Source organism: Theobroma cacao, chromosome 8, assembly GCF_053813885.1.
Source record: "Theobroma cacao isolate CCN51 chromosome 8, ASM5381388v1, whole genome shotgun sequence".
In the NCBI taxonomy this organism is placed as follows: domain Eukaryota; kingdom Viridiplantae; phylum Streptophyta; class Magnoliopsida; order Malvales; family Malvaceae; genus Theobroma; species Theobroma cacao.
Genome location: NC_142646.1, coordinates 2,621,947 through 2,646,207, shown reverse-complemented (window position 1 = coordinate 2,646,207; position 24,261 = coordinate 2,621,947). Strand labels below are relative to the sequence as shown.

Genomic DNA, 24,261 nt, shown 5'->3' with positions numbered 1-24,261 from the left:
TGTGACATAATTTTTATGTCTCTGCTTTTGCAATCAGTTGTTTATGATTTTCATTGGTAAAACTATGAAGGATAAAGGAACAGTGTGCAATCTGCAGATAAAACTATAGCACCAGACACATCCAACATAGATTTTATCACAGCAAAATGCAACTATTGTATTTCACAATCTCCAGGCCGGCTTTATCTGATTTGTTTGTTCCTCAATCCTCATCATTCTCCTCCCTCTTATCCCACAATTTGAATTCACTTTGTCAGTAAACTTCTCTTTTGAATAGTAGCATCTTATGTTTTGTTGTATAACTTCTAATGTCTGGAAACAATAGTTGATGTTAAGCCACTTCACATTCACTTCTAGTGGATGATAGGTCAGAAGGTTTCGGGCCTGGGAGCAGGTCTTATTGGGCCAACTCTTGACTCAAGGCCCGCCACAATGCGGAGATTAAGATCCGCTGGGTGCGCCTGTATGTAACTATGTTAACCATGTTTGCAACATAGCCGAATCGTCAAACAAATTTCAAAATATTTTCCGCTAGGTCCGACAGTAGGAAATGAACGAGCGATTGTTGAGCTTTCAGCCTTCGATTGAACGCGGGTAATTGTTTCTACTGCTTAAACTCTGAAAGGAAAAGCCGGGTGTAAACTGGGTCGTGACCCAAGAACGTAACGGAAAAGGAATGCGTAGAGTGAGGATTCCTTTGCGGTCAGTCGCAGATACCTTATGTAAATCGAAATCACGTGAACATGTACGTTTTTTTTTTGTTTCACTTCTTTTTCTCCTTGAAGAATTCGATGTTTCTATTTTGGTAATATTTTTTTTCTTCTAATTTGTGGAAATTTTGTTCATAGTCCTATTGGTTAATGATTAATGCTGTTTCAGGGACGAAGAAATGTGAACGGAAGATTGGAATTATGTAGAACTGTTGCAACTATCAATGGTTCGTTACCCCAATTCTTCGATTTTCCTATTTTATTTTGTTTGTTTGATGGAAACTCTTCAATTGCTTTAAGTCTTTGTTTGTTAAGCTCAAGGTATTGATATGAGCAGGTCATGTGTTTTTGGGATATGGGGAAGAGTCAAGAACAAAGACCTTGCAGCTTCAAATTGTTGATGCGCTTCGCTTGGGTGAGAGAAGTAGAGCTTCTAGACTGCTTTCTGATCTTGGTGATGGAAACCAGCCACTTAAAGCCGATGACATTGTTTACATTCTTAACTACTGTGCAAAATCACCTGATCCTCTGGTAAGCTGGAGTTTAGCAACATGCAAGTGTGTGAACCTGAATCTGTTTCTGTTGTATAGACTATAGATTTACAACATAGATAATGTGGACAAGGATCACAGTTGACAAACTGGAAAAGAAAAAAAAAAAAAAAAAGAAGAGTCCAGGAAAGGAAGAGGAAAAAGAAGTATGAATGGTTATACTTGTTAGTAACAGTTGTGGCATTTACTATTTCCATACAGTTTTTCATGGAAACGTGGAGATTGATAGAGGAAAAGGAGATCGGCTTGAATAACAAATGCTATTTGCTTATGGTGCAAGCTCTTTGTAGAGGAGGTTATTTGGAGGAGGTATACATTTTATAGACTAGTGTTAGCTCTTTGTATCCTTGGGTTGATTCATTAACTTAACTGGAACAACTTCGTTTTCTTGTGTTATTGTGAACAACTCCTTTTTGTTATTGCTACACTATTATTGGTACTATTTCTAATCATTAATATGGTTAGTTTTGCCACAATCCAATGTTCAAATGTCCGTATGCTTGTGCATTTGCTTTCCCTCTACTGCCATTACAAGTTTTCTCATTTCTTCTTCTTGTATTTCCTTCAGGCATGCAATTTGATCAAATTTCTTGGAGAGAATCGTGGCATCTATCCTTTTCTGTCAATCTATAACTCTTTCTTGGGAGCCTGTGCAAAAATGCAAACTGCAGTTCATGCTAATCAATGTTTGGATTTGATGGAGCGCCAAAGGGTGGGGAAAAATGAAATTACATATTCAGAGCTTCTCAAGGTGTGTAAAAACAGTGTTGTCCTTGATTTTACTAATAGTAGGTTTATAGTACTAGCTTTCTTTGTTCACAGTTGCCCACTATGTTTATAGTAACATTAAAATAAGTGGTTAGCTATCTTCAAAGTTTGGTTTTATCATCCATCTATATATAGTATTGGTGTTTTGCTGGACTAATTCATGATACTTCTAAACAGATTATCTTCTCTGGTTTTTCTTGCTGTTTTCTTATCCTTTATTCTTTCAGCTTGCAGTTTGGCAGCAAAATCTATCTGCAGTCCATGAAATTTGGAAGGACTATATTAAACACTACAGTCTAAACATAATTTCTCTTCGAAAGTTTATATGGTCCTTTACAAGATTGAAAGATTTAAAATCTGCATATGAAACATTGCAACATATGGTGGCTTTAGCCATTAGCGGGAAGATATTTGTTAGTAGGACTGGTGAAGGAAGGTTGTATTCTTCAAGACTGGACATCCCCATACCATCCAAAGGTGAATTAGGGTCACAAAAAGTAGAATTGGGAGAGAACGAGCAAGATTTTGCTTTGAAATTTGACACTGATGCGTCCAATGTAGAGATATGCAAGTCCGTGAGTGCTACAGTTGGTATGCTGAATAACTATAAGAGAATGCCTGTTATGAAAGTCCTGAGGTGGTCTTTCAGTGACGTAATACACGCTTGTGCACAAGCTCGAGATTATAAACTAGCAGAGCACTTGATGGTGCAGGTAGGACAACTTTCTTTCTAGCCTGAAATTCTGGTTGTTCTGCACAATTCTTATAATATTTGATTTGACGACCATAATTCTAGGCTAAAGACTTTAATTCTGAAATTCTCCTATGAGGAGATAACTGTCATGTTAAAAGTAACTTGAATAAAGTTCTGATCTCTTATGTGTCTCTCTTAGTAGTTAAAATCATTCAGCTGGTTTTTTTTTTAATCCTTTCTTTATTGATTTTTTATGTTTTTCTAGATGCAAAATCTTGGATTGCAACCATCAAGTCATACATATGATGGCTTTATGAGAGCTGTTATCCCAACAAGAGGATTTAGTGCTGGCATGGAAATGGTAGGTTGCATCTTTTTATTGCTTAAACTGAGTGTGTTTGGTGATGTTTCTTTCCTCTTGTACCAATAAATTTTCCATTTGGCCTTATTCTCTGTAGTTAAAAGTAATGGAAGAGAGGAATATGAAGCCTTATGCTTCAACTTTTGCAGCTCTTTCAGTACAATGTAGTAAAGCCTTGGAACTTGACTTAGCTGAGGCTTTGCTGGATCAAGTTTGTGAATGTCCACATCCATATCCTTATAATGCTTTCCTTGGAGCATGTGATACTATGGTAAGTAAACCTCGCACTCCATTGCTTTTTTTTTATCTCCCTTTCTTGTTCGATTGTTTTATTCATTGATTATTCATCTCTGAGCGCATAACAAAAAATTTTGTGCTCAGAAGATTGGAAGAAAACAGTAGTTATTATTCCTTCTCTTGTCCCAAAACAATTTGTGATTAACATAGTTAATGGATCAGTATTTTGTTGGAATCAGTCAGTTTTCATATTTGATTTATTATAAATTTGCTATTTTAAAAGCCTTTTGCTATTCACTATCCCATGTTGCTGCTACTCCTTTGAACAGGGATCCTTGTGGTAATTGGGGAATTAATTCCTCTGTATTTTGTTAGTTAATTGTAAATGAACTATGCTGGGGATTTTCCCCTTTTAATTTCTACTTTGCTTCTTTGGATGAACAAATACAAATTGAATTGTCCAAGAAAGAAAAAAGGAAAAGACACAAATATGAAAATAAACAATGAATGAGCATAATTTATCTCCATTGGTGCAAATTAATTTTGCAGGATCAGCCAGAGCGAGCTATTCGGCTATTGGCTAAAATGAGACAACGAAAGCTTCAGCCAGATATCCGGACATATGAGCTACTATTTTCATTGTTTGGTAATGTGAATGCTCCTTACGAAGAAGGTGATATGTTGTCACAGGTTGACTCATCCAAACGAATAAAGGCTATAGAAATGGATATGGCTAAAAATGGCGTTCAGCATAGTCATTTATCAATGAAGAACTTGGTAAACTCCCTGCCCATGTATTTTATTCATTCTACCTGGACCATGAACAATTTTATGTATGAGTTACTTGCATGGAAAATTTTCAGCTAAAAGCCCTTGGAGCTGAGGGGATGACAAGAGAGCTGCTTCATTATTTACATATTGCCGAGAAACTTTTCTGCCATACCAACACTTATATGGGAGCTCCCATCTATAATACAGTTCTGCATTCACTCATTGAGGCTGAAGAGGTGAGTGCTTCCAACACTGTACTTTACCCTTTGCAATTACTGCTTTGTTAGGTGTGGGTTTATAATTAGTGTTTGCATATAAATCATATCTTCACTCTATGTGCAGAGTGAAATGGCGATAGAAATATTTAAAAATATGAAATCATGTGGTCTCCAACCATGTGCTGCAACATACAATATAATGATTGATTGTTGTAGCGCTATGAGATGTTTCAAATCTGCTTGTGCACTAGTTTCCATGATGGTGCGTGATGGTTTTTATCCAGAGACAATGACATACACATCTCTAATAAAGGTATTCCTTTTTTAGCTTTAGTCCTTCTCTGTCAAATTCATTTGCATTGCAAATGTTGCCTCCATTGTATGCACATTGCAGAGAAATAGGAATTTATTCCTGCTGCCCAAAGTATATCCAATTCATTCTTGCTCACTAATACTGACCTTATCTCCCAGACTCGTTTTATTAATTTTTTCAAGTATTCATTCCTTCATGGAGAAAAAGAATTTAAAAATTTATAAGTTTTATCTTTTACATTCTTGGAAATCTTCTTCTTTAATTAAAAAAATAGCTGTAGAAATTGGCATCATGATACTATGGTGCATTTTCATGTTACCCTTTCAGATCCTCATCTTAAAGATACAATTCTAGTTTAATAATAAATTTCTGTGAGCTGTCCTGCATATTATAACTTTAGAACTAAACCCTGATGCTTTCTTGTAGATGAGAAAACAAGTAATTGCACACATTTTTAACCACCCAAAACTGTCTTCTTGCTATATTTTTAGTATGTATAATAACAAAGCATAGGATTGTCCTGTCTGAAAATATCCAGCTAAAGCAAAATTTACATTTGTCTCTCGACTATGAATACCTTTTGTGAGTAGCAGAGGGGAGCAATTAGTAGTATTTATCATGTAATTGGTCGGAGTTCAGTTTCTAACGCTTTTTATTTTATGAAGATATTGCTGGAATATGAAAATTTTGATGAAGCAATAAATCTTCTGGATCAAGCAAGTTTAGAAACTGTCTTCTTGCTATATTTTTAGTATGTATAATAACAAAGCATAGGATTGTCCTGTCTGAAAATATCCAGCTAAAGCAAAATTTACATTTGTCTCTCGACTATGAATACCTTTTGTGAGTAGGAGAGGGGAGCAATTAGTAGTATTTATCATGTAATTGGTCGGAGTTCAGTTTCTAACGCTTTTTATTTTATGAAGATATTGCTGGAATATGAAAATTTTGATGAAGCAATAAATCTTCTGGATCAAGCAAGTTTAGAAGGGCATCAACTGGATGTAATAATGTATAATACCATACTTTTAAAAGCAAGTGAAAAGGTATTCACCCTGTTCTCTCTCTCTCTCTCTCTCTCTCTCTCTCTCTCTCTCTCTCTCTACACATATATCTTTACTATTTTTGCAAGGCATGTTATTTGCAAAAGTAACCTGAGTAAAATTTTGTATCTTAATTTACTTTTCTGGCTTTTTTCTGTTTATGCATGTTTCATTCAGCATGTGGATTGAATGAGAAAAGGAGTTCTATATCATCTTTTCTTAGGGTGCCTTAGCAAACATCAGAATATCTAAGCAGCTTTCTGCCCTTCTTTGATTGGGTCACGTCTTGGGTATCCATGTGGGATTTCACTACTTTAGTTCCCTCTAGATGCCATAGATAAATGCCGATTCCTTTGCTGTTGTACCCAATGGTAATTACTTTTATGAAGGAAAACTCAAGATATGAGTTCTCGTGTCATAGAAGGTACTGCACCTCAGAGTTGTCTGCTGGCTTCTACTTGGATGTCCTGACACACTTTGGGTTACTAACACCTAGGATATTGTTTATGCTTATCATGCAAGCATCAGTAGAGTATTCAATAACTTGTATCTGGTGTTGCGTAAGAAGTAGGTGTCACCAAAATTCCTTATTGAAGGCATTTTCGTGTTTTTGGCCAGAACTTCTTGAAGGAATTGATAACACGCCGTTATTGCCATCAGAAGGCAGAATGCGCCTTAAGATTGTGTTAAAAAGTGTCCTGTCGCCACCTAGGGGCCTTTCTTCACTAAGTCTTCTTTCTTTATACTTGTAATATCAACTATGTGCATAGAATACAGTGGTAAATATGATTACTCTTGAACATTGATGGTCTTGTGATGGGCTGGTTGCCTTATAAGTTATTGACATTGGTTTTGGATTTTTCGTGGATGAATGTCAGGGAAGGATCGACATAATGGAATTTATTCTTGAGCAGATGCACCAAGACAAAGTCCAGCCTGACCCATCAACCTGCTATTATGTATTTTCTGCATATGTTGATCGTGGTTTTCACAACACTGCCATGGAAGCATTGCAGGTTTTGAGTATGTGGATGATCTCCAACGAAGACAGCACACTTGAAGAAAAGAAGAGACAATTTGAGGATGATGTTGTGCTTTCCGAGGACTTGGAAGCTGAGTCAAGGATACTCCAGTTTTTTAAGGATTCTGAGGAGCATCTTGCTGTAGCTCTTTTGAATTTAAGATGGTGTGCTATGCTTGGGTTTCCAATCTCTTGGTCACCTAATCAAAGTGGATGGGTTAGAAGACTCAAAACTAATTATGACACAGCAAGGAGCACTGTGTTATAAGCGTAGCAGCAGCTAAAATGCCTTCTAATCAGCTTCTATCTTTTTTCAGCATTCAATCTCAGAAACTGCCCTCGATGTCGTGAAAGCTTTGCTGTTCACAAGGGTGCCCCTGCACAGTAGAACACACCAAATTAGGCGGTAATGAGGCCATTGTAGATATCTAACGGTTTTCCATTTGCTTGCTTGACCTCAAGTCCGCATAAGATGAATGAAAGGTGCTAAGCAAGGTTCTTGACACCTTGCAACCATATTTATGCTTAGGAGTTTAGGCGGACTACGAGGATTTAATTGCTTGCAATCAGAGGAGGCAGCAGGACTCCCACTCGCAAAGTAATGACAAATCACAAGAGCCATTTCAAGGATATTAACTAATGTCACCAATGGCAGCGGAGCAAAGATTAAAAGAATGACAGAAATCCGTGGTGATTGACGACCACACAGAGATGTCGATGAGGACTTTGATCTTTTAACTTATTGGAACAGATGGGCATTCAAACTGTAGAAAGAACCATTATGCAGCAGTGTAACCGTGTTCAACCAAAACCTCAACTTAGCTGTGTTTAAAAGTTAGAATTCCTTTGGAAAAGGCTCGTGTAATCAATAAGTTTCAAGTTATTATAAGAAGCCAACCATGCATGGCATGCACAAAATTTTCACCTAAATCATAATATAGCATATTAATTGTGCACCAACTTCGCTATTTGCGTATGTTTGCAATTATCCACCAGCAACTAAATGTTTTCTCCTGGAGGCAACTCTGCAGGCTTTGGAGGAGTGCCAAGCACTCTTTCCATGTCAAAACGGACTTCAATGTTCCTAATGCTGTAACCAACCACCATCAGCCAACATAGAAGCTTGGCAAGTTCGGGTGCACTTGTCTCAGTTACACTTGCCTGTAAAACAATGAATATCAAAGTATAAGGAAGATTTTCAAATATCAAATGACATTATAGTATCTTTTGAGTTCCACATTCTGTCACAAGGTGCATGTATCCAATGATTTCTTCATATGAATGAACATTTAAACCATAATGCAAGAGAATATCCAACAACGAAAAGTAATAGGAAGGTAACCTTCATTTGGTCAGGATCTGAAACAGCTAAAAGACGCTTAATGAATGTGTTCATTGCAAACACAACATCTTCTCCAGCACTGCTTGTCAACTCCTAGAAAACATGTAATTTGAGTCAATACGTGGAGATAATCACTAATTCGAGTGAGATGGAATTTATTCTATTCGACCCTACTAGAATTCAGTAATCGAAAGAAACTTTTAGAGCTAATTCTCCGTACACAGTTTTCCCCCGGTATTTTTAACTTTAAAATACACTTTCAAGTTTCAAGCAAGTTAAGTTTGATGCAGTAAATAATGTAATGCAACAAGTACTCATTAAGTTCTCTCTATAATCATGTATCTATGCAAGCAAAATCGCAGAATCAGCTGGCAGCTATAACCAGGGCAACCAAATTATACAGTAAAAAAAAAGTGGAAATAGCTTTATTTACCTTCAGATTTTGTGGCTCAAGAGACTTGAGAAATTCTAATAGCTCATTTTGTCCGTTTGCAGATTTTCTACCGACTTGACGATTCAGTTCCTCAATCTCTGCTTCAAGTAACTCAATGTACTTTTTAGCATCTATTTTCTCCGGGCCAGAAACATTATTCCACCTAATAACTTCACCAGACACATTCTTTTGTGTACCAGGTGCATACTCTGGAACATCCTGTAAAGATGGAGCCCTTTAGCACCAACGAAAAAAAATATTTGGAGATTAAAGAGCACATCTCAGATGACAGAAGATGATTAGATCAGGGTCTATGATGTAGATGCAGTTGCCACTACACAGGAGTTGTAGGCAACATGGTGAAAATTAAATATAAAGCAGTAGGCAAGCAGTGTGCAGGACCCCAAAGCACTACAATGATTGACACCAAATGTTCTAACAAGAAATACAAAATGAAGTATTGCATTGTTGATTACTTTAGATAAAGCTATACCATCTAGTGGCCCCCAGATTAAATTTACAGTAGCATAAAACTGAACAACATAACTCTCTTGGATAACTTGATAGGATTGAATGACTTAGAGACAAGACAAATAATTCCTCTTGGCAAGTTCTGTTTAGACACCAATGATATGCAGTTACATCACTCTATCATTCCAAAGAGTAATTATTTTTCTTTTCTTGTCTCTACCATTGTGAGATTTCTCCCTATCAGAACCGACTCCATTACACATGGCTCCAGAGTATACCACTATGAAGCAGCTGAGATAGCCATTCCTTATCGGGGTATGGTTGAGTGGCAACCTCACAAGGTTTTCTCCAGATAACAATTACCACCTTGGTTTCTTTCAAGACGCAAAATGGGAAAAGACTAACCTTTTCTTCTTGGACCTCAGGAAGCGCGGCCTGCTCTATACTTTGTTGCAATTCCAATCGGTATTGCGCATTCCTAAACATATATCCAGTCATCATAACACTGTACATGAGTTGTGCAAGATTTTCAGCAACCTAAAAGGAAAATCAAAGAGTTCCCAATAACTGTCTAAACCGACAAGAGTAGATTTCAATAGCACTGAAAAAACATAAAACCAAAACGGAAAAGCATAATATACTTACAGTGGTGACTGTCACAGCAAAAAATTGCGGGGGCAGGGTTCCAATCATATTTGTCACCGTTTGCCGCATTGCCTCAACGACCTGAAGAAACCCAAAAAAAAAGTGTAACATTCAAATTCACTTCATTTCCAGAGCCTAAGAACTCCATAAATAAGGAATAAGAAAAAGAAATGAAACCTGCTGCGGCGCCCGTTTCACGAACAACTCCATGAACTCCGGCTGCACATTTTTGACATACTCCAATAGAATATCTCTCCTGGTTTTCGGCTGCTGATTGCAGAAAAAATGACACTTAAAATACCACTTGCATAGCCAAGAAAAATACATTAAAGAGAGAGACAGAGAGAGATACCAGAGTGCCGTTAGTAGGCTTGGAATCACCGCTGGACTTAGAAGACTCGTCGCTATTGGAAGAATCATAAGCTTCAAATCTCAAACCCAATCTTCTACTGCTCTTGATCTTTCTTGGGAAGCTAACTGAAGGAAGACATTGTTTTGGCTTGCACGATGAGAGGACCGTGGAAGTAGATTGCAACACAAACGAAGCGGGTTTCACGGTCAGGGAATTCATCTCAGCTCCTTCCCAGGTTTATTTCTACTCACCAAAAATAAATAAACAAAGGCTGATTATTTTATCTTTATAGTGCAGACATTAACCCGTACGAAGTAAAGAGAGAGTGAAAAGTGTTGGGCTTGCTGGTGCGCGAGTTCCCAGAGACGAGGGTTTGTTGGTCTGAAAAATGAAAAGTGCAGGTTGGGTTCCACCAGAAGATAGTGGACTAGCGCCTAGAGGATAACTTATGCAGATTCTCAAAATGCTACTACTAGGAATAAAACGGTCAGGATTTCCCGATTGCTTTCATTTGTGCTTTGGAAATTAGTTATTTTGAGAAAGACACTAAATTATTTAAGTAAAAGATATTACTCTTTTCTTTTTTTTCTTTTTTTATTCATATCAAAATTAAGATAATAAATTTTAATTTTAATAGAAACAGATATTTAATATTGTTTAGTATAAACAAATAATGAAAAATAATATTAAGTTTTAAAAATATTCATTTTGAGAAATGTCAAAAAGAAGTGTATAAAGAAAAATAACATAAGGAATATAAAAATTGATAAATATAAAGATTTATTATGAAACATGAACAAATATGTCAACGGGTAAAGTTTTGTTATTTTTTATGTACTTTAACCTAAACTCTTATATTTAATAAATTACTCAAGCCCTATAAATATTCAATTAAAAATTTGAACTTTAATACCCTAGATACTACATGTTAAATATTTGATTAATATAAATTTAAAATCAATTTTTATGTATATTATTAATGAAAATTAAAGTTAGTTTATAAAAATTCAATTAAGATTTAAAATATTTAATGAATTTTATTAAGTCTTACAATAATTATAAGAAATTTATAAATAAAAATAATAGATATATAGAGCTAAAATTTAATATAAAAATTATTATTTATAATTAAAAAATAATATTGGTATCATGAGAACATTGTTCGAATTAGAGACGAGTAATAGTTTTACTATCTTTTATCTACTTAAACTTGAATATGAAATGTTTTAATCTATCTTAATCGTATCAAATAATATATAGACATAATACTCAAATAAGACTTTAAATTATTTAATAAAATTTAAATAAACAAATTTTTATTGCATTTGATTATATATTTGCACTTTTATTTTGAATATGATTAATTATTGATTAATTATCATTAGTCAAAATATCACTTATTATTTTTTACATATGAGACTGAGATAGCGTTAATGTAGAATGTGAAAAATGTTACATGATCATGTCATAATGTCAAATTAACATGTCACATTATAATTAATTGTAACATGTTAACATATCACATTATAAGCAATTATAATATGTTAACATATTAAGTCAACATCATGCAATATAAAATGACAAATGAAATTTTGATTAAGTCAATTATTAGTCAAAATAGTTTATTTGATTTAAAATAAAAATATAAAAACTTTTTTGGTCAAAATAAAATTATAAGTAGTTGATTGAACATAATAAAAATATAAGGGCTTGTTTGAAATTTTTAAATAGTTTAAAAGCTTTTTTAGATGTTATGTCTAATATATAATATTCAATTATAAGATATCCATTATTTAAATAAATTAATAAAAAAATTTAAGCTTACAAAATTGACAGTTTGGCCGAGTGGTCTAAGGCGCCAGATTTAGGCTCTGGTCCGAAAGGGCGTGGGTTCAAATCCCACAGCTGTCATACTTTTGAATAAATTTATCAGAGCCCAATAACTAGGATCAAAACTCACCCGATACTTTATCAAAGCCCAAAACTCACCCGATACATTATAAAAGCCCAATAACCAGAGGCTGAAAACTCACCCGCCTTCCACCGGCAGAGCCAAAACAAATAATGACTAGAATATTCTAACCGTCGGAAAATATTCATGGAAGACAAAAAACAAAAAAAAGTGAAACTGCCCAAGCCAGCTCACCATCTCTCTCTCTCCCCCAGGATTCGTTTCGTCCTGAGGTGGGTTTTTGTTCATTCTTTTATTTCCTCCCTGTCTCTCATTCTCTCACTTCATTTTGAATCTCATTATACAACCACTCTTGTCCTTTTCGCCATAGCCTCTAAAAAATTAAAATAATAGGACTAAATTCAAGCGATGTTGGAGTTATAGCGGAGAGAGCAGAGAGATCAATCAGTTTTCTCTCTCTCTCTCTTTTTGTTTGCCTTTAGAGCGCCGTCAACAGCAGCGCCGCGATGGCCTTGCAACGGCGGCGCCAACATTACTACCACCGCCTTCGGACTTTGGTTCCGGTGATATCCGCCATCTCCGGTGCACTTCTAATCCTCTTCGCTATCCTTTCGTTTCTCGCTCCTTCTCCTAACGAATCGGACCACTTTAACCTCCGCCGCAATCATACCTCCGTATTTCCTCTCTCTTTCTCCGTGTTTATTTCAGTTAGCGTTGAATTTATGTGTGATTTTACTTACGCATTAATTTTTCTCCCTGTGTGTAGTTTAACACAGTTGTTGAGGATCCGATTACCAATGGAGATTCAGTTTTCCGTATTCCAGTTACGGCTCCTTCATTACTTGTATTATTCTTTATAATTTTTATTATGATTTTGCGGTTTTATTTTAGGTTTCTTTGGATCCTAACCGTTTATTAATTTGTGATGTTGTTTCTGAGCATCAGAGTAACGGAGGAAAATTAGATCGTGATATATGGAGTTCGAGAAATGCTAAATTCTTTTATGGATGCAGTAATGCCAGCGGCAAATTTGCCAGTGCGTATAATATTTATTTCTCCAGTTTGATTGATTAATTGTACATTTTATGTTGAAACGTTAGGTTTTACGAAACTGGATTTAGGAAACCTTAAATCTATTGATAATGATGAATGAATTGAGATGATTTAGGATTTTTAATATGTTGATTGTATTGCAGAAGCTGAAGCTGTTACGCATCCTACTCGATACTTGGCTATTGCTACCAGCGGAGGTTTGAACCAACAAAGAACTGGGGTAACTCTGACAGCTACTTCTTAGTACAGTTCTTTTATTGGATGGAATGATGTTTTATAGTATTTTCTAGCTTTGGTTTTGTGTTTGATGTCAAATTTAGCATGAGAACCTGCAAGTAAGATATAAGTTTCTGGTGCTAAAGGTTTATATAGCTTACAATGGTTAGACACATGAATACACGCTCTTGATTATATTCTTCATTGATCAGTGTGGACTTATGTAGTGATTTATTTGTATTACAAGTGAAATATTGAATGAAATTGTATAATGAAGTGGCTGCTTGAATCACTGGCCCAATTGGCAGCATATAATGTATAAACAGAATAATTTTATTAGCTGACATTCAATCAAAAACTGTAACAAGCAAAGGGATTGCATTCTGCTGATTCAAGCTGATGGGAACCTTAATGATCTACTGCCATGCTTAAAGCTATTGGTCTTTGAAAACCCTAGTTTGAGCTTTCTGTTACCATCCATCCATGTCTCATGACAACAATGATTGGATCATTGTTTTATCACTTAATTGATTCGTTTTTGTGATCAAGCTTACTATCAAGTCATGTGTGGCAGATTACAGATGCTGTTGTTGCAGCTCGAATTCTGAATGCTACTCTTGTTGTTCCAAAGCTAGACCCAAAATCCTTTTGGAAGGATGCCAGGTTTGCAATTGAATGAAAGATATTTGCCATTTGAACCATTTTAAATAGAGGAACTACTGCATGAACTGAGTTGTCAAGATGTTATGTGACTATTCCTAACTTTTCATGTGCAGTAACTTCTCAGAGATCTTTGACATTCATTGGTTCATATCGTTTTTGTCAAAAGATGTTAAAATCATAAAGCAGCTCCCTAAAAGGGGAGGGAAGAGTTGGACTCCATACACCATGCGTGTTCCACGGAAGTGTAGTGAAAGATGTTATCAAAATCGTGTATTGCCAGTTCTTTTGAAAAGGCATGTAAGTTCCCTATTGTCAAAATTTTTCGCTTTCAATTTTATATGCTTAGACCTTAACCAGTCACTGGCCACTTTCGGATTGCTTTATTTACTCCGTTTTTCCTGTTTTTAATAGCTGCCCTTCTCATTCTCTCTTACTTTTTTTCTCATGGAGAAAAAGGAAATCAAATACCAATATAGTTGCCTTGCCTATAGAACCATTTCTTATCTTTTTCACCTGTCAATATTAGACCTAGTGAATCTGATAGTAATTAAAAGAGTGGTAGCTAAAAATTTTAAAGAAGTGTATTCGTTATCAGTGTTTGGTGATGCATGGAAACCTTTGCTCTTGCAATAGTAGACCTTTCCTTCGTGGGATGAGCTATAATGGCATATAAAGCTTGAGCTTTGGACCAGTCTAAAGAGAGTGGTGGGGGAACAGGTTGATCCTTTATTCTATAACTAATCTCACTGTTATTCGGAAAAAGAAGTGTCTACAGAACCAGCATATAGAACTATTAGATTGCTAATAAGTTTATGAGAAATTGGAATGTTTTTAAAGTTTGAACTCATGTTTATTGTCCCCTCAGCATTTTGTGTTTTACCTGGATTTAGTATTGGCTGGCTTCTGTTGACATCTGTTTCCCCTTAAGTCTCATCATCTTATTTTATCCATGGCTTCATTTTATCCTATTCTAGGTAGTTTAAGATGGGTTGATTTTACTCGTCCACTATAACTGTCTAATATCTGATGGTTTCACTAATGCCACTTCTCTTATTCTGTGAAGAATGCAGTTCAGCTCAACAAGTTTGATTACAGACTTGCAAACAAATTGGATACAGATTTGCAGAAGTTAAGATGCAGAGTAAACTACCATGCTCTGAAGTTCACTGACCCTATTCTAGAACTGGGTAAAACACTTGTTCGTCGAATGAGGATGAGGAGCAAGCATTATATTGCTTTGCACTTGAGGCATGTTTCTTTCTTTATCTTTGGTCCTGTATATCTATCACGTGTAGTGATACTTATGCGTACAGCTACGTGCACAGGCACACCTGGATTTTGTATACCTTAAGGTTTGAAACTGATAAACCTGCATGCATGGTAATATAAGACTATACTTAGTAACTAACTACAGATAGCCCTGCAATTTCTTTACACTTAGTAAATGACAGCATGACAATTTGCAAACATCTGATGCTACCCACTAACCTTGCATGATTTAAGGATAGGCCTTCAACCAAATTCATCATGATAGATATGTCGATATACAGCAGTAGATCAGTGCATCATTATTTCCAAGCAATAGCTTTTCCATTCAATAATAAAAGACAGGTATGAGATTGTTGATGCAGCTAAACACTTTTGTTACAGGTTTGAACCTGATATGCTTGCATTCTCAGGATGTGATTATGGTGGAGGTGAAAAGGAAAGGAATGAACTAGGTGCGATAAGAAAGAGGTGGAAAACTTTACATGTACGGTTCAAGTGTCAAACTCTGTTTATTTGCTGCGTCCTGATTCTCATTTTTTATAGGCCTAGAACTTGGAATTTGGAAAGTAAATCTGTAAAGTTTCCACTATTATGATCACTCAACATCATTTTCCAGTTTATAAGTATCATTGTCTCCTCCCACCAAGGAAAGGGGAAAAAAGATTCCAGTACAGTTTATGTGAAGTTTTTATGAAGAACATAAGAGGGTACAAGAGATGCAAAGAAAATTCACAAGTGACTGCTAGTTTGAGAACAGAGACTGTAGTCCTTTTAAATTCTCTAATTTGTATTAATTTGACTTCCATCATTCAGCTCCCAACCCCAGATCTAATGCATGTATGGCATCTGTTTATTGGTTTGCAGAAAATTAATCCTGATAAGCAAAGGAGGCAAGGAAAATGCCCACTTACCCCTGAGGAAGTTGGTCTGATGCTGCGAGCTCTAGGATATGGCAGTGATGTACATATTTATGTGGCATCTGGTGAAGTGTATGGAGGGGAGGAAACATTGAGACCCCTAAAAGCACTCTTCCCAAACTTCTATTCAAAAGATTCTATTGCCACAAGGGAAGAATTGAAGCCATTTTCCTCATTCTCTTCTCGAATGGCTGCACTTGACTTCATTGTTTGTGATGAGAGTGATGTGTTTGTCACCAACAACAATGGTAACATGGCTAGAATATTAGCTGGAAGAAGGTAAACAAGTCCTGCTTTCCATTCTTCCCTTCTGTAACTATAACTGCTGGCTAACTTTTTCCATTCTTTGTGTTTTACAGGAGATATTTTGGACATAAACCTACCATTCGTCCAAATGCTAAAAAACTATATCGGTTGTTCTTGAGCAGAAGCAACATGACATGGGAAGCATTTGCCTCTAGAGTTCGTACTTTGCAGAGAGGCTTTATGGGGGAGCCAAAAGAGGTCAGGCCAGGCAGGGGTGAGTTCCATGAGAACCCATCCGCCTGTATATGTGAAGATTCAGAGGCAAAGGAAAAGGCAAAGGCAGGTTCAGGACACAGGAAACATGGGAAAATGGATGATTCATCAAGAAAAGATGTTATGGTAAGTGATGATCAGAATGAGAATGATGATGATGATGAGCCAGAATGGCCTGATCTGGATGATGATGAGGATCAAATTGGGCTTCAAGAAAAGGGTCTGTATAACATAACAGGTTCAGATTATGATGCAGTTATCTCTGATGAACCTGAGTTGGAACTGATGCTTTCAGACTGAACAGAATGAGCAGGATGAACCTGACAATTTCATTCTTGAAACTCCTTGCCTTCTCCTGTGGCTCTGTGAGGGATTCATAGTTTTTTTGACGATAATGCAAGATGTCATCCTGTCTATTAAACCACTGAAATTCTCAACGGTTGTTTTTTGCTTGAGTTTTAGATATCCAGGAGCATGCAACTTGTAATGAAGCATCTGATGGACGGCAGATCAAAGATGGAACTTCTTCCTACAAGTTTCCAGCTTCCAAAAAGTATAAACATGAATTATGGGACCGTGGATGTTGGCTGCCGAGCATTTGTTTTTCCAAAGGTTTACCAGAACAGACCACGATTTCAACTGATTTTTCTGTTGCTAAGAAGAGATTGATCTGGAGCCTCAATCCAATTACCAAGACGAGATAAAAAAACAAAAGGTTTGAAATGCAGCTATGCTTCAAGTGATTTTGTTTCTCTTTTTACCTTCCTTTGGTTTTTTCTGAGATCATTCATTAGTGCTTCAGGGCTACTATTTGGGTTGCACGAAGCTCCATGTAAATTTAATCTTAGTTCTGTAGTGTCAATCAATTCTAAGCTAAACTGATATGATATGAGCGAGATAGGCGGCAGCTGTGACCATACGCAGAAGTTGCTTCTGTCAATTTTCTGTGCCTGTGCGGGATGCCCATCAAGCGTTAACTGTTTTACCATGGGTTGGGTAACTAGGTTTTTTTCCTGAATTAGTTAGCATTTTATAAGTAATTTATTATTATACAAATTATGCATTTTCTTATTAGATAACAAAATATAAATATTTTTGTTGTAAGATTAACGTTTGGGTCAAGTATGGCCCGTCAAAGTAGATTTAGTTTTTGTTGAATTATAGTTAGAGCCGATGCAAATGGCTTTATGGGCTCTTAATGACCACGTAGTTGATGAATGAGTTTAAGCGAGGCCCAAGATGGCACATTAGGACAAGTCAATTCTAATACATTTACCAAGAAAGTCTTTGGGCTCAACGTTGACCCACTAAGTGTCATATGTAGTCCCAGCTATGGACCCAACGATGACAAATTAAGTACCAAATTTCTCGAATTTTGACACGCAAAGGCCCAATATTTGGCACGGAGATAACCATTTTCGCCTAACTTTGACCAACTGAGGCCCAATATTACCCCCAAACCCATTAAGAATCAAAATTCCAGCAATCTTTGTCCCAGTAAGGCCCAAGATTTGGACCACCGATGACCCATTAAGAAACAAAACTTGGCTCATCTTGAACCCACTGAGGCCCAACAATGACCTATGAAGAAACAAAACTTGGCCCAACTTTGACCCACTAGGCCCAATATTACACTAATAAAGACCCATTAGGCCCAAAATTGGGTCCAAAGAGACCCATCAAAAAACAAAATTGGGTTCTACTTTGACCCACTGATGACCGATATTAGGCCCAACGATGACCCATTAAGAAACTAGTTCCGCCCACCTTTGACCCACTACGGCCCAAGATTAGACCCAATGATGACCTATTACGGCCCAACAGACCCATTAAGGAACAAATTTAAGCCCAACAAAAACCCACTAAAGCCCAATAAAAGGCCCAAAGATAAACCTGTAAAAAAATTTGGCCCAACTTTGACCACTACAGCCCAAGATAGGGCTACATTGATCCATTTAGGCCCAATTGTGGACCCGTTATGACCCATTAATAGCCCAAATTTGGCCCAACTTTACCAATTAAGGTCCAATAATAGCCAACGCTAACCCATTAGGCTCAAATATAGGCCAATAGCGGGCCCAATAAGAAAAAATTTACTCCTAATATTGAGACCAATTTTGACAAAGGCCAAGAATTTGGGCCCATCGTATGCATTAAGGCTCAAAAAGTTAGCAACAAGAAAGGACCCGATGTTAAGGATCAAAGTGAGGCCTACCTTGACCCACTTAAGCTCAAAGTTGGCCCAACATTGACCCACTATAACCTATAGCCCAATATTGAAACAAGCTTTGACCCCATTAGGCCCAATCCAATATACTAAGCAAATCAAATGATAAATTAAATAAAATAGCAACATTTTTCAGAAAAGTTATCAAGGACCATTTGAACTTTAAACCGTAGCCCCTGCATTTTTGGAATTTACCTCAGTGCGGTCGTCCAGACGTGGGATGCTCTGACCATTCAAAGAATGAATAAATCGAACAGCAGTAATTCAAAATGTTCCAATACACAAGTTTCAACCAATATGATTGAAATTAATAGATCTAAACCACCTAAAACTATATATATATATAAGGGTTAAAGAAACGGCTCCTCATTGTGAAGGTGGTGGCATGTCAGGTTGCTCATCAACTTGAGGTGGTGATGACCCAAAATCAAGGCTCGGGTAGACACCAGGCGGCCTCTCCCGAGGTTGGATCGATAGCAACTGGCTTGAGTCGCCCACAACGTCTGCCCATCCATAATGAGGTTCAGCTCTTCAACCAAAGTGAAAACTCGTTAATTTTTTGTGGCAAATTACTAATCTTACACATGTTTGTCTTAAATGAGCATGCTCTTACTCATAGTACGTCTCCTCATCAACAACTATATCCCAGCTTTCACCAGTTGTGCTCTTCCCATATTTGTGAACTTTACTGCTTAGGAGACAAGGAATTAGTCTCTCTCCGATAAGAGAGAAAAGACGACAAATAAAAAGCCCAAGTCCACTTATTAATCAAAATGCAATCCAGCATTGAAAATGTGCAAGTAAGAACATGGAAATTCTAGCTAACATGAAAATGTAACATACCCGTTTCCAAAATGCTCCTCTCCCCATGTTCTTGACCAACCTATAAAAATCAAGAAAATCTTAGTTAGATAAATATGATATAAATTCGATGAATAACATTCAATGATTTAACTCTACCGTGAAATTTTAGGCAAAAAAAATCCCTTAGGTCACTTCTGTACCTAAAGTCTCAAAAGAAAACAAAAACAAAGTTCATACCACTGTAAGTCCTTTCTTGTGAATAATGATAAAGACAAATGAATCATTAATACATAGAACAATCATTATCATTGTGATAAGAGTGGTTGTGCTAGGTGCAAAGTATTGAGAAATACATAGAATAGTCTTTGCTTAACGAGTCAGACACAGGCATACACCCAGGTACACACCAGTAAGGTTAATCATTATTGTTACTTGTCCAAGGTTTCAACAAAATGAAGAATATGAACATTGATTGCTGCCAAACAGGGAATTAATCAGACGGAATGAATTTTATGCATCACATGCTGATGGAATGAAAAGACTATACATACGTTCACCACTTGGAGATACATGCCATGTCTCCCCTTGACGTGAACCAATACCAGAAAAGAACTTCTCTTCCCACTTATCTCCCCATTTAGTTCCCAATTCAGTCTCAGCCCATTTATCTGTCCTGCAAATCATCAAAATATAAACTTCAATATAACACTGTAGGAGGGTGCTTGAGGTGGGAAGACCTGACCAAATAGGAAGATAAAAAATAAAGAGAAGAAAACCTTATAATCTCAAATATCAATTGAAGCATTCCTTATGAAGAAGATCAAAAGAAATGCTGCTAAAATTCCCAACACTATAACATATCTCTATCTTTCCAGATAAAACAAGTCATGATATGGTTTCTGTCATATTACCATCTGAAGATACTAATTGCAGCAAAAAAGATCATGAATTCGAACTATTAATGATAAAAAATCCAGTAGTCCACTAGTACACTGAGTGGTTATGCATAAAGGCTAATTGAAATTTACCATTTAAGAACAGATCCTCTTCCATCATAATGCTCTCCCCACTTCTCCCACCATGACTGTTCATTCAGCCTACCATACTTATGCGCCCCTTTTTCTGTCCAGCCTTTAGCATCATACTTCTCCCACCTACCAAAATAAGTTTATCATCAATATACAGTAGATATTTTGCCGTTGCTGAGCTGCACACTTAATGTGAAAGAAATATAATATCATGCATATCATCCATTGGTATATAACTCACCATTTCTCATACCAACCAGCATTTTCAGTGCCTGACTTTGCTTGCTTTTGAGCACTCCTCTCTATCCTTGCTAAATTACTGCAGTTTTAAAAATGTAGCAATGGTTTCATTGACGAAAAATTGCATGCATGGTAAACTGGAGATATCCTGTTTGCCTCTATATGATAATTCGTGGATTCAAAGTTAAGTGTTCCCTGATAAAGCTAAACGATGTGGAAATATTGACCTCCATTCATCTTGATGAAGCACTTCTTGCCATGTTTCCCACCATGAATCTCCTTCAGCATTTCTTCCTGATTTCTCAACACCTATGAGATATAAACTCTACTAAAAGTTAGGCAAATTACTATAGCCATAGTCTGTAGAACAATTTTTTTACAGGGTGAACAATTTTCTTACAAGGGTATGATAACAAGACAAATGACCAAATTCATGCATGGATGATTTTAAAGTCATTTAAAAAAGAATAAACCATTTAAAATTTACCAGAATTAGATCATAGAATAAAGAAATGAAAAGGAAAGTAAAAGTACCTAGCTCTTTGTATCCACTCCAGTCACTTTTCTCCCACCACTGTCAAGGAGATCAATAAATCCAATTAAATGCATCCACCTGGGATGATACTTAATGGGGTTATAAAAACAATGTTAAGTAACAGAATTAGAAAAATGATTACAGTTTGCTAGTAGTTTTGACTTGCCATTCTCAAAATCTTTAAGCAGATCAACTTTTCTTTCTTAATATAAATACATTTGCAGTCAATAAGCCCTTTTGGGTGCTTAAATCTCTCAAACTACACTCTTCTGAATGGCTGAATCTTAACTGCCATGGTGGCAAACATAGTACCTAATGGCTTTAATCTACAGTAGCAAGCAATCAAGTCCATTTTTGTCAATATTTGAAAGAACATAGGAATTGCTTCTGAATTGCCACTCCAAGATCAAGAAAAGTCATAGACATAAAGATCATATAGCAGAGTGATTTTATACCGTTTCCTTCCATTCTGAGGAACCGTCATGGGATTGACCACCCATCCTTGTCCATCTACACCGGTATCCATTTTCACCGAGGTCCTCCCCACTTTCTCGATACCATGTACTGCCATCTTCATTTGTGCCAGACTCATTAACATTCTCACTTAAAAAGCTAATGCCCCAATCCTTCTCATTTGCAATACCAGTGTCTAGATTGAAAAAACAAGTGAACAACCATATCTTTATTAGGCATGGTAATCTAAATGCTACTACAAATCCTAAAGCTATATTCAAGCACAGCAAGAATTTCATAACAAAATTCCACAGTTTAATGAGCATTGCGAGATACCTCTTTTTGGTGGAGTATCGCGAGACTGAGGACCAGAATTTCTCGGAGTGCACCGAGGGTAGAACTTTTCTTGTTTGGAAGCAAATCGCGATCTGTAACAATCATAGCATGAAATTAATATTACATTGCAAGCTTTAGTAGTTGAACACAACATTTAAGTTCTTGCATCAAATTACAACAAAAAAGCTACTAGCTATAGGCTTTGAGATGTGAAAATTCAAAATAAAAAGGAACAACCAAATCAAATTCAGAGCCTGAAATCAAAAAATTTGAACATCCTATTCTCAAATCAAATAACTAAATTAGCAAGCTACTTAAAACTGTTTTTGTTAAAAAAAAAATACATAAATATAAAAATAAATTCAGAATTCCATTATTCAATTTTAAGGAACAATATGAGTATAAATATACGCCAATATAAAGAAATATACGATACGCATACACATTCATAGACAGACTGATAGAAATAGAAGTGAAGGCTGCAAGTGAGACGTACTGAGCCGAAGGAAAAGGCATTGTAGGAGAGGCATGAACTCGAACCCTGTGAGGGCTTTTCTTGTGGTCGAACCGCCACTCCTCCGCTTTCTCCTTGCTCTTCCCCGAACCCGTGGCTCCACGGATCGGGACCACCGGGTCCGAACAACAGCAACTGATTCGACTCAAAACAGCGAGTCGATCACGTTGAAAGCCCATTCTCTTCCTTCTACTTGGTGCCAGTCCACGGGAGACATGGAGCTTGCTGAGTTTGAACTCAACCTGAGTCGCGAATCCTCTGGAACTCACCGCCATAGATTAAGAAAATGCCATGGACGAGCCAAACAAAAAAGAAAAATAAAAAAACCCTAGCAGATGAAGAAAAGGAAGGAGGAAATTTTTGAAAAAGAAGAGAATGAGGAGCGTTTGGAGGAAGTAACAGAGTTTTAAGTAAAAGTAGAGAAGGGAAACTATTAGGAAAAATAAATCTACAGAGAGGGGGCGCCAATGGGAATGAAGGAGAGGATTTCCGGAGAATCTTTGTGACGGGGGACGGGGTACATTTGACGGGGAGGGGAATTTTAAGAAGGAAGGAGAAGAGGCTTTGAGAAATCTTAGACGAGAGAAAGATGCGAGTGGGTTGGAGTCGTAGAGTGTGGAGAGAGAGAGAGAGGTGAGATCAGATCGGTGGCGCTCTTCAGCCGTGAGCTGCGTACAATGCGAATCCCGGGATTTAATAATACACGTGAGCAACTCGGTCCCACTTGGCCGTTTTTTTTTCTTTGTATCCCCTTATGCCTCTATGGATTCGCCACGTGTGTTCGCATCAACCTTCTTTTTTCTTTTTTTTCTTGATTTTGTGAGCTTCTGAAGGGACAATTTTAATTTTTTTTCTAGGAAAAGAAAACTCTAAAAAAAGGCGTCAAACAAAATCTCAAAGTAATATTGGCCAACGAAATTAATCATTTCATCAAATGCAAATGATTTGCTCAATAATCGGTTGCAATTAGTTGTCCACGAAAAAATTATTTACCTTCTTTAATTTCATAATTCATAGTAATTGCTTTTATATGGGTATGAAATAAGTCTAGAATTCGAAATTAATTTAATTCAAACCTGATATTTTCCGAGATTGTTTTTATAAAAAATGGGCATGGTGCAAAATCCATACTTGAAATGCCTACCTGGTAGGTTGTATTGGTTTTGAAATTAAAAGTCTGTTTTGAATGAATTTCATCCAAACGCAAGTTTGTGGAATTTTCCGCAAATGAATCTCTGCCGCGGATAACGTGGCAGTTGGCATACACAGAAACCATAGGATTCTGATTGAAAAAGCGAAATCTCTACTCGCTTTCAAGTCTCCAACTCCGGTCTCCCACCTTATCCAAGCAGAAGACGGAGAAAATTGAAACTGCAACCAGGGCACGCACCATTTTTCCCCTATCCACTTGCTTTCGCCACGTGTCAGCGCCTCACCCATTGACGACGTGGCAAGGCACCTTTTGACCATGAGATTGCAATTGCGGATAAGCTGAAAACGTGGTAGCTTGCGTGTCATCTACACGTGGCAGGACATTCATGGCGGCGAAAAGTGCCACGTGTTAAAGAGAATTGAGACACCTGGAAGGCTGGCATCCCTGCCTCTGGACGAGGAAACCAGATCAAATTTCCATCTCACTCGTGTT

At 36.8% G+C, this 24,261-nt stretch overlaps 4 protein-coding genes and 1 non-coding gene across 7 annotated transcripts; 3 read left to right on the top strand and 2 right to left on the bottom strand.

Moving 5' to 3' along the window:
• Positions 1-494: 494 nt before the first annotated feature.
• On the top strand, positions 495-7,532 carry LOC18591688 (Tetratricopeptide repeat (TPR)-like superfamily protein). Of its 2 annotated transcripts, XM_018126046.2 has the most exons (13): positions 495-745; positions 880-937; positions 1,048-1,241; positions 1,463-1,570; positions 1,830-2,012; positions 2,257-2,742; positions 2,989-3,084; positions 3,182-3,355; positions 3,871-4,098; positions 4,185-4,328; positions 4,435-4,623; positions 5,550-5,669; positions 6,545-7,532. In XM_018126046.2, the coding sequence occupies exons 1-13, from the start codon at positions 677-679 to the stop codon at positions 6,953-6,955; spliced, it is 2,460 nt and encodes an 819-aa protein (XP_017981535.2). In that variant the 5' UTR covers positions 495-676; the 3' UTR covers positions 6,956-7,532. The 2 variants fall into 2 exon arrangements, with proteins under 2 accessions (XP_017981535.2, XP_007018003.3); XM_007017941.3 differs by lacking the exons at positions 5,550-5,669; positions 6,545-7,532 and adding an exon at positions 5,289-5,533.
• On the bottom strand, positions 7,488-10,390 carry LOC18591687 (uncharacterized). Of its 2 annotated transcripts, none has more exons than XM_018126047.2 (7): positions 9,931-10,390; positions 9,756-9,848; positions 9,579-9,659; positions 9,339-9,470; positions 8,463-8,681; positions 8,030-8,122; positions 7,488-7,848 (listed from the first exon to the last, which is right to left on the bottom strand). In XM_018126047.2, exons 1-7 carry the CDS (start codon positions 10,147-10,149, stop codon positions 7,687-7,689), a joined length of 999 nt encoding a protein of 332 aa, XP_017981536.1. In that variant the 5' UTR covers positions 10,150-10,390; the 3' UTR covers positions 7,488-7,686. The 2 variants fall into 2 exon arrangements, with proteins under 2 accessions (XP_017981536.1, XP_007018001.1); XM_007017939.3 differs by having other exon boundaries at positions 9,756-9,845; positions 9,931-10,389.
• A 1,371-nt stretch (positions 10,391-11,761) lies between these two features.
• On the top strand, positions 11,762-11,841 carry TRNAL-UAG (transfer RNA leucine (anticodon UAG)). The gene has a single exon. It is a non-coding gene; the product is annotated as a tRNA-Leu (tRNA).
• Positions 11,842-11,849: 8 nt separating this feature from the next.
• Positions 11,850-17,419, top strand: LOC18591686 (O-fucosyltransferase family protein). Its single transcript, XM_018126195.2, has 10 exons — positions 11,850-12,516; positions 12,609-12,665; positions 12,788-12,878; positions 13,039-13,115; positions 13,686-13,774; positions 13,888-14,071; positions 14,838-15,022; positions 15,425-15,527; positions 15,908-16,239; positions 16,320-17,419. The coding sequence occupies exons 1-10, from the start codon at positions 12,349-12,351 to the stop codon at positions 16,777-16,779; spliced, it is 1,746 nt and encodes a 581-aa protein (XP_017981684.2). The 5' UTR covers positions 11,850-12,348; the 3' UTR covers positions 16,780-17,419.
• Positions 17,420-18,793: 1,374 nt separating this feature from the next.
• LOC18591685 (inactive purple acid phosphatase-like protein) lies at positions 18,794-23,292 on the bottom strand. Its single transcript, XM_088808954.1, has 11 exons — positions 22,599-23,292; positions 22,103-22,194; positions 21,769-21,962; positions 21,313-21,352; positions 21,006-21,087; positions 20,780-20,857; positions 20,539-20,664; positions 20,062-20,183; positions 19,550-19,589; positions 19,320-19,394; positions 18,794-19,235 (listed from the first exon to the last, which is right to left on the bottom strand). The coding sequence occupies exons 1-11, from the start codon at positions 22,889-22,891 to the stop codon at positions 19,073-19,075; spliced, it is 1,305 nt and encodes a 434-aa protein (XP_088665080.1). The 5' UTR covers positions 22,892-23,292; the 3' UTR covers positions 18,794-19,072.
• Positions 23,293-24,261: the final 969 nt, after the last annotated feature.